Source organism: Sinocyclocheilus anshuiensis, unplaced genomic scaffold, assembly GCF_001515605.1.
Source record: "Sinocyclocheilus anshuiensis isolate Anshui unplaced genomic scaffold, SAMN03320099.WGS_v1.1 scaffold1075, whole genome shotgun sequence".
Taxonomy (NCBI): domain Eukaryota; kingdom Metazoa; phylum Chordata; class Actinopteri; order Cypriniformes; family Cyprinidae; genus Sinocyclocheilus; species Sinocyclocheilus anshuiensis.
Window position 1 is genome coordinate 142026 of NW_015544163.1, and position 9254 is coordinate 151279.

Below are 9254 nucleotides of genomic sequence, written 5' to 3' on the forward strand. Positions count from 1 at the left end.
CACTGTTGTGTTTGGTGGGGTTAGTGCCACAATATGTAAGAACCTGCTTACTGTGTCATCACCGGTGCATTGCTGCATTTTTCCAATTTTACAGCCAAAAAAAATTATCTGCTGTTAGAGCATTGACTTGTTGAGTGGAAGAGGTTATTAATTTTGTTACTTTATCAGTTACCAAATATTTTTCTTTTTAATCTTTACAATTAAGTTTGTATCTTTATCAACTCCATATTATCATATAAGTCCAATATATTTTTGCTGAAAAGTGTTTGTCGTCTCCTCTTTGCTGCCATCGTATTACTCCTAAATAGGTTAGGAGACCTCTCCAGCTCTCTTAAATAATTTAGGAGCTGAGACCTCTTTTAACACTTAGGAACCTTTATGAATCACTCTTATTCTTAAGTCTAGGAATAAGAGTAAAATTACGTCATTCTTAGAATTTTGACACACTTAGGACTAAAATTTTACTCTGAGCTGCTTTATACATACGGCCCCAGGAAAACAGACAAGGCAAGACTAAGACTAGACTAAGAAAACTATGAAAACTTAAACAGGCTCGGTAAGGGAATGACAGAAGTGCAGCAATGATGAATAACCTGTTTGGAAACAAAAAGCCACTCATTTGTCTTCTTACTGAGGATCAATCAACTGTAATGAAGATGAAGAAAAGAAAATTCAAAATCGGTCTGAAATACAGAAATCAGTCGGATGTATCTAAAGAACTCATAAAAACTATAAATGATTGTCTCTCGGAATCATCTTCCACTTTCAGACTTGAAGATGTGTCTCAACACTCAGATATCAGAGTAGATGAGGAAGATGATGATGACTGCAGGAGAGGAAGAGCAGCAGCACAGCAGATGATGAATTCACTGAAGAAGAAACATCTGACAGAAATCAAAGAATCATTTATGCCTCATCAGGGGAAACTGTGGCATCAGTGGAGTCAGAAGAACAAAGAACTACATCGACTTCAAGGAGAAGAAATAAAAATGGAAATAAGTAAAATAAAAATAAAAATGAATGAAATCCGTGAAAAACAGCATGAATCTGACATGAGTGAGTTTATGATGCTCTTTAATAAAGAAATGAACTTACATAATGAACATGAAAAGATGTTTTTCCTCAAATGGCTCAGAATCCTGTTGGATGAACATACGTCAAGTGACCTTTCTGCTCTTCTTCACAAATATGATGAAACATGGTCAGCAGTTTTGAAACTAAAAGACAGCAGTAATAAATCTGAACAACATAAAGCTAAACAAACTGAACTTGAGAAGATATCTGATGAGCTTCAAGCTGCAATCTTTGGTGTGGAGCACATCATGAGGGAGATCGGTCAGATCTATGAATCATGTTCATCTGTGAAGAAGAACAAGAAAGACCTGCAGATTCACTTCTCTTCTCTCTCGAGTCTTGCAGCAGAGATGATGATTTCTGGATTTCCACTGGAGCTGATGGATGGAGATGCTGCTCATGTTCCTCTGGTGTGGATCTCTTCTGTTCTAGATCAACTCATCCAGAAACTGGGAGACCAGAGAGTCTTTGTGCTGTCAGTTTTAGGGATTCAGAGCTCTGGAAAATCCACCATGCTGAATGCCATGTTTGGACTCCAGTTTGCCGTTAGTGCGGGCAGGTGCACCCGAGGAGCTTTCATGCAGCTGGTCAGAGTCTCAGACGAGATGAAAACACAGATGAACAGTGAGTCAGACGAGATGAAAACACAGATGAAGATTGACTATATTCTGGTTGTTGATACTGAGGGTCTTCGTGCTCTAGAACTGTCTGGAAGATCTACAAGAGATCATGACAATGAATTGGCTACATTTGTTGTTGGAATTGGAAATCTGACCTTGATAAACATCTTGGGAGAAAACCCATCTGAGATGCAGGACATTCTTCAGATTGTTGTTCAGGCCTTCATGAGGATGAAGAAGGTAAATTTGACTCCCAGCTGTGTGTTTGTGCATCAGAATGTTTCAGACGTCACCGCTGGAGAGAAAAACAAGGAGGGGAGGAGACGACTGCAGGAGACACTGGAGATGACAAAACTTGCTGCTAAAGATGAAGTCTGTGATGCTGAATGTTTCAGTGATGTCATTAGATTTGATGTTCAAAATGATGTGAAGTATTTTGCTCAGCTCTGGGAGGGCAGCCCACCAATGGCACCACCAAACCCAAACTACTGTGAGAACATTCAAGAACTAAAGGAATCTATTCTTTCTCATGCCGCAAAATCACATGGAATTATGCTGAAAGACTTAACAGTCCGTATTGAAGATCTTTGGGAGGCTTTACTGAGTGAACGATTCGTCTTCAGCTTCAGGAATTCTCTGGAGATTTCAGCCTACAGGAAACTGGAGACCGAATACAGCAAATGGTCCTGGAGTCTTCGCAGTGCCATGATGGAGACTGAGAACAAACTACACAACAAAATTGAAAATGAAGTAATGCATGAGGTTGAGGAAATTTATCTTCAAACAGAACTGAAGAAGACAAGTGTAGAAGTCGAAAAATCAATGTCAGAATTCTTTGAGAAAGACAAAGATAAAGATATACTGATTCAGTGGAAAACATCATTTAAAATCAAAATCAAAGATGTTCATGGAAACATTGTGAGGGACACAAAGAAGAAACTAAATGAGGTTCTTCAGCAGCGAGTCTTGAAGAAAGAGATTGATGCTCAGAGGACACATCGTGAAGACACTCTCTTTGAAAAGAGCAAAGAACTTGCCTTAAAGCTCAAATATAAAACGAATGATAAAGAAACATTGAAGAAAGAGTTTGATTCCTTTTGGGAACAGTGGATAAAGAAGATCATCACAGACACCCCTCCAATCAAAGACATTGACATAATGAGAGATGTGAGAGAGATCCTCAGGGACGTCTATGGAAGTGTTTCTGTAGATCACTGGAGGGAGAGCAGTGAGTACAACACTATTGTCACTGCGAGTTATTCTGAATATGTACAGGTAAAAAAATCCAGTGTATTTGTTAAAAATGTTGTCAGATCAGCTAAAGAGGCGCTTGGTTTTGATCCTCTATCTCTATCTAATGAGGATGAAACCCAAATAAAATCATTTGTCAGAGATGTTGTTCAGCAGACAGACAGAGAGATTCAGTCATTTAACATTTCAAAGGTGGGCTACAACAAAAGCTTAATTCAACAACTCACAGGTTACATCAAGGCGAGAGTTGTAGAACATGAGGAAGGACGAGTGAAATATGTGTTCAAGAATGAATTCTTCATGGATTTGGTTCTTTCCATCTGTGAGAGAGCAAACAAGGTGATCACTGACCAACACAGGAGGTTTAGAGAAGCCAATGATCCTGTCGTATACGTTGAGAAAAAGAGAGAAGAGTACTATAGTATTTTCCAGAAGTACTGTGATGGAGCAACATCAGCTGCCATTTTTGGTGAGATCATCTGTCAGAAACTTAAAGAGCCCATTGAGCAGAGTCTCTACAAGAAGACTGCTAGAGAGCTGGCAAATGAAATGAGAACAGAATGTGCATCACTGAAAGGAAACCGATCAAATCTGGAGAAGCACATCCTGGAGACACTGGCAGAAGAGGAGGATTTTAACAAATACATGAACTACATCCATAATCCCAGAGATCACTTCAAGAATTTCATTACAGAAGAAGTCAGTCAGTACATCACTGATAAGTTCAGTGTCAGTGTTTTACCCAAGATGAAGGAGAACATTGAACTCCTGCAGCAGAAGATCATGAAAGCAGCACATGTTCAAGTGAAGAGGGGAGATGCAGGTTTGTGGTTGAAGAGTTTCACACAGCAGCTCTCAGATGAGCTGATCTTCTCTGAAAAAGACCTCAGTGGAGTCAAACATGATGATGTTGATTTCAGACTCCTAGAAGATGTGATGAGAAATGAACTTCCTGAGATAATGTCTGTCAGTAATTTCAACACAAATACTTTTAATGAAAAACTGGACTTAAAGGTCAGACCAGATGAGCTTCTGTTTTCTCATTTCTGTCAGTGCTGTTGGGTTCAGTGTCCATTCTGTGGAGCCTTCTGCACCAGCATCATAGAAAACCATCCTGGATATCACAGTGTTCCTTTCCACAGAGTGAATGGAATTAAAGGATGGACTTACTATCAAACAGATGATCTCTGTGCTGATTTTTGCACAACTTTAGTGACAAGTAGAAAACAATTTAGGTTTTCAGATAAGTGGTTTCCTTGCAATGACTACAGAAGTGCAGGAGGAGTTTATGCAAAGTGGGACATCACCCCTGACCCTCATGGACTGCCGTACTGGAAGTGGTTTGTGTGCACATTCCAGAAAAACCTGGAAAATCGTTATAATAAAAAATTCAAGGGTGATGGTGAGATTCCACCTGAATGGAGAATGAACAAAAAACAAGATGCTATTCAGAGTTTGAAAAAATTGACTGTTACAAATTAATGGAACAGATAAGACTTAAACCCCGTTTTATACCACTGATTCAAAGAACAATCTAAAATGTAAACATACAATTCCCCCTACATTATAAAACTCCAAAGCTGTTTCTTAAATAAGGCACTTGTTTACATTATTTTCCATATAGTGAATGGAACATAGTGCACTATAGAAAGGATAGTGAACAATTCAGACAGTACAAATATGCTTTTCCATTCTTAATTGCAATGTTTCAAGAGAGCAATAGTACATTTCTGTTGTTTTATTTTCAAATTTGTATTCATTTTTACTCCTTTTATTTTTTTAAATAATTCATTTATCCTTTAACAATTTTCCTAAATATGTCATTTAATCATATGTTTGTGTTATATTAAGCCATTTCTATGTATGCTTGTATCTTCAGAGTACAGACTTGAATTATTGAAAGATAAATTTAACATAATACAAATAATTTGATATTTTCCTGTCACGTAGGCACTGTGTATAAGATGTTTAGCTTTCTTCATGCATTTCAGAAGACTTCTTGCATTCTGCAGAGATCCAACTCCTCAGGCACATGCCACCACAAGCCATGATATAAAGTTAAGGAAAGAAAAAAAAAAACAAGAGCAATTTATAAGTAAGCTACGAGCTAGGTAGCAAGGGATCTTTGGCAAGAATCTTGACTTTGAGAGATCACAACACCAGACAATAATTCCTCATAAATGAAACACGAATTTAATTGGCTACTCTAGAATACATCAAAACTACGCTAAAACACACATACACACAAACAGATTATTAGAATGAGAGTTGACATTTCAGTCCTTGATACAAAGAAAGCTTTGTTGTCTCTTGATTGGATCAATCTTTAATCACTCCTCTGAGTAGATGACGACATGACTGGCAGGAAATCGACCCAGAATATTGGAGTCATGTGCTGGGGGTGATTGGTATAGATACCTCATGATATTCACGTGGTGAATCCATAGCTTATGGGGGCCTGTTTCACAAGACAGAGACCTTACAAACATCATACTAATCTTAAAAAAGAATGTTCCACTAACATTAAGACACATTTATATTTTCACATTCCCATCACTGAAGTTGAATGTTTGGAAAAAAAAAATTGAACCAAACATTTGTTAGCTGGGATGGACCTTCTTTCCACCGTGGTGAAATTGCAAACTCCTGCCAAATGGTTGTTCCCCCTCATTTGAAATCAAGCTATTTTACCATGTTTGTACAAGTCAAGTGAAAGTGACGTGAGGCCAAGTATGGTGTCCCATACTCAGAATTTGTGCTCTGCATTTATCACACTCAAGTGCACACACAGCAGTGAGCAGTGAATACACACCATGAACACACACCCGGATCAGTGGGCAGTTAGTACTAATATAATAAGACAGTGATAATAAAAGAACAAATTCAGTATATAGTTCATTGATGATGTATACTATTTATAGACAAGCAGATGAACCCAGAATAAGAATCCAATGAGCAAAGTTTCACGTTGTGTTTTCCCATTGAAAACCATTATAAAGAATATTATTTGTCTTTCAAGAATGTGTCTTTTGCCAAGAATTTACATAATCATTGTATACTATCTAAATAAATGCACCCATTTAACATTTCTACTCAATATAAAGGAGCGTGTAATGATGTCAAAGCAGTTCAGCTGTCAGAAGAATCAGTCCTCAACCTGATGTGATCCCCTTTCATTGAGGAGTTGAGAAGTTTTCATTGAGGAACTCTTTCATTTCTCTGTTTACATTTCTCTTGTATGGAATTCAGTGCTGTATTGAGCTCCTATTTAAAGTGAAAATGTAGAGACCAGAGATGTCTGCAACATGAGAGGTATGTGATAATAGTACTGAGACATTTATATGTTTCTGGCGCAGTTTTAATATAATAATCTGTATTCACCTTAAATGATGAACAGGTGTAAGGATGGGTTTTTACCAAAACTGAATTCAAGATTCCCATCCTGTAATAAAACAATAAAATTCACTAATCTGAAGGGAGGATCTACGAGAAAGAGCACAGGACAACAGCTGGCCCAATCTCATCTCTTCCCCCCATGCTGAGTTCCTGACTCCTCACACCCTCTCCTTCCCCTCGGGTCTCAGTCAGTCATGCAAATTTCACAAATCTATTGTTTCAAGCTGTTTTATGTGTGGTCATTATAAATACTTCAGGTGCGACTGGTAAGGTGTTTTCACTCTCACATCAACAGAACAGGGAAGAATAAAGAAAACAAAACCTGTTCTTCTGATGTGGGAGAAACCCCAATAAAGATCATTGATAACTATTTGCTTTCATCCCCAACACTAGGTGTGTGACTTTTTGGGCACGAGAAAAAGGTCCAAAAAAAAGTTGCATACATTTTTTGGTGCTAAATGTTTATAGTCCTTTTGTTAGGTTTGGGGTATTTAAAGGGATTTGGCAAACCACTCAGGGAAGCATCTGTATTCAGTAGACTGTGTCTCTATTGTCAGGCATGCTGACTCCTTGAAACGATTTTTTTTATATATGTTTTGAACTGTATTTTATATTTTATGCTAAACAGTTGTGTACAATGTATTATTTTTAATTATTTTAATTGATGTTTAATACTGCCTGGCAAACAATAAATGTGATTCTTAATTTAATCTGCATTATTCTTAAATCATTATTTCTAGTAGATTAAAGTGGAGTCTGGTATTACCGCAAATCTGTGTTCAGGATAGATCATAGAGAAGGCTCAATTAATGGAGCATGGGGCACATCATTTGAGACCTTTTCGATTTCTGACTATCACTGCCTTAGTAAGTTGCAGTTTTCGTGAATATACAAAAACTATGCTTTTTGTTATGAGCAAGCAGAGCACGGCCGCCTTAAAAGTAGATATTCACCCTGCATCCTCTGTCTAAGATCAGATCTGACGAGTTTGTGTCTGTGAGACTGCAACCGGCCAGCGTAAGTTCTCTGTGTGATACCTGGTCCCTAATGAACGAATAATTGAAAGTATGGGATACCCAGAATAATCAAATATCTAAATTAAATTCTAAAACTAATCTCATGATCAGCCGTTATATCGGAAACATTGTAAAATTAGAAGTAATTTACAATCGGAGTCAGAATAAAATTAGAAACCAAAATTGTATTAAATGAAGATGATTTTTGCAGAAGCGCAAGTAAAAGACCTCCACAATCATTATACCTTCGCCCACGCCATGGGATTCAGTCGTTGGGCCAAGTGGGTGGACCTTACAAAGTGGTGACGTTCCCTCTGTGGTCACCCGTCTCCTGTTGGCAAGGGTCTTTTCTCTTTGGCAAGTGCTCCAGAAAGAGGTCTGAGCTTCTCCTTCCCTTTCTCCAGCTGCTGTAATAAGTCAATTCTTAATTTCCTTTCTTAGAAGTGTTGAGGGAAAGCTTAGACGCACCCTATATAGACACATTTGTAGAATGAGTCGGAATACTCATGTTAGACCGGAGACCGTAGAAATCCGGTGGGGCTCAAGAATTAGACGAAACCACACGAATTGACAAATTGCTGACATGATAGCAGCAGAGTAGATAAAGCACGAAGTCTCTTGAACCAAAATTAAGATTTCGTAAGAGATGGAAATTTAAAATTGGAACAACATCATCCAAATTGTATTCTGGTACTCAACAAAGGGCTGTAAATTGCAACTGAAATTCTGATAATAACAACTTTCCTGTCACTATTGCTTATTGGCTGTGTTGCCATATCTTTGCAACACAGGGAAAAGCAAATATTTATGTTCAAGGAAATTTGTGATTGGATTAACTAAAAAGATAATTAAATTCTCACTAGAATCTTTTTGTTTGTGAAAGTGAAGTTGGGCAAGACGAAGTGCAAGAAGAAGTGCAATAAAATAAAAAATGAGAGAATTTCAAAAGAAACTCTAATCTGCTAGAAATGATGCTTCAGTCCCAGAGAACTACTGCTGCCATGCAGAAGTCCCAGTGATTGTAATTCAAAGAATAAACCTTAAACTCAAAATCTAAAACTGATGCACATAATAACAAATGCTATGTCATTGTCAAGCCTGAGGGTTAAACCCATTCAGCGGACATGCACAACTTCTCCAGCAGGGAGAATTAATCAAACAGTAATATCAATTAAATGTATTGAAAATCACTAAATAGTAGTAAAAACCTCTGATATCACAATATTTGGTTCAACAACACTGATCAAAGTTCAGTCTTAATAAAAACAGCATATAGCTTGGGTTTTCTTTAGATTTTACAACAATTACTACACTCTTGTATGATTTTCAGTGTCTTTAAGTAGACAGACAGACATGGAAAGACCATCTAAATCTAAAACAATATGGGTAATTTACATTTGATCTGGGTTTGCCCAACCCCTCAAAGCTTTCTCATATTTAAATAGATTCTCAAAAGAATGCATTTAGTGACATCTCAGCTCATAAACATAAGAAAATTGTGTCAAATTTCATATTGTAGTCACAAAAATCTTTAGATTGAGCAATGATTTGACCCATGCCTTCAGAATGTGCTTGCAGTTCATTGAATGTTCACAGCAGCAAAACATATAACTTGTTTCCAGTACGGCTTGTTGCTGTGCACACAAAGCACATGCCAGTACAGCTGTATTCATAGGGCCAAATCAAGAGTGTGCCTTCAAAAGATCAGTGAGATGATAATAAATAATTCTGAACAAGTTGCTCAGGAGGCCCTCAAGAGAACAGTAATAAAATTAGTTTAATTTATACTATTTTTAATGTAATATAATTTATATTATTATAACCTTATGACACATATTTTCTAATTTAAACAAAAGTTCTTAGATATGTATCTACCATTAATTAGCTTAATCATTTA

General features: G+C 37.2%; 1 protein-coding gene across 1 annotated transcript; it reads left to right on the top strand.

Moving 5' to 3' along the window:
- Window positions 1-584: 584 nt before the first annotated feature.
- On the top strand, window positions 585-4648 carry LOC107695637 (interferon-induced very large GTPase 1-like). The gene has a single exon (XM_016495649.1). The coding sequence runs from the start codon at window positions 585-587 to the stop codon at window positions 4425-4427; it is 3843 nt and encodes a 1280-aa protein (XP_016351135.1). The 3' UTR covers window positions 4428-4648.
- Window positions 4649-9254: the final 4606 nt, after the last annotated feature.

What these genes read in the sequence shown, in the direction of transcription:
- LOC107695637 (XM_016495649.1), top strand. Translation starts at nt 585, where the DNA reads ATGAATAACCTGTTTGGAAACAAAAAGCCACTCATTTGTCTTCTTACT.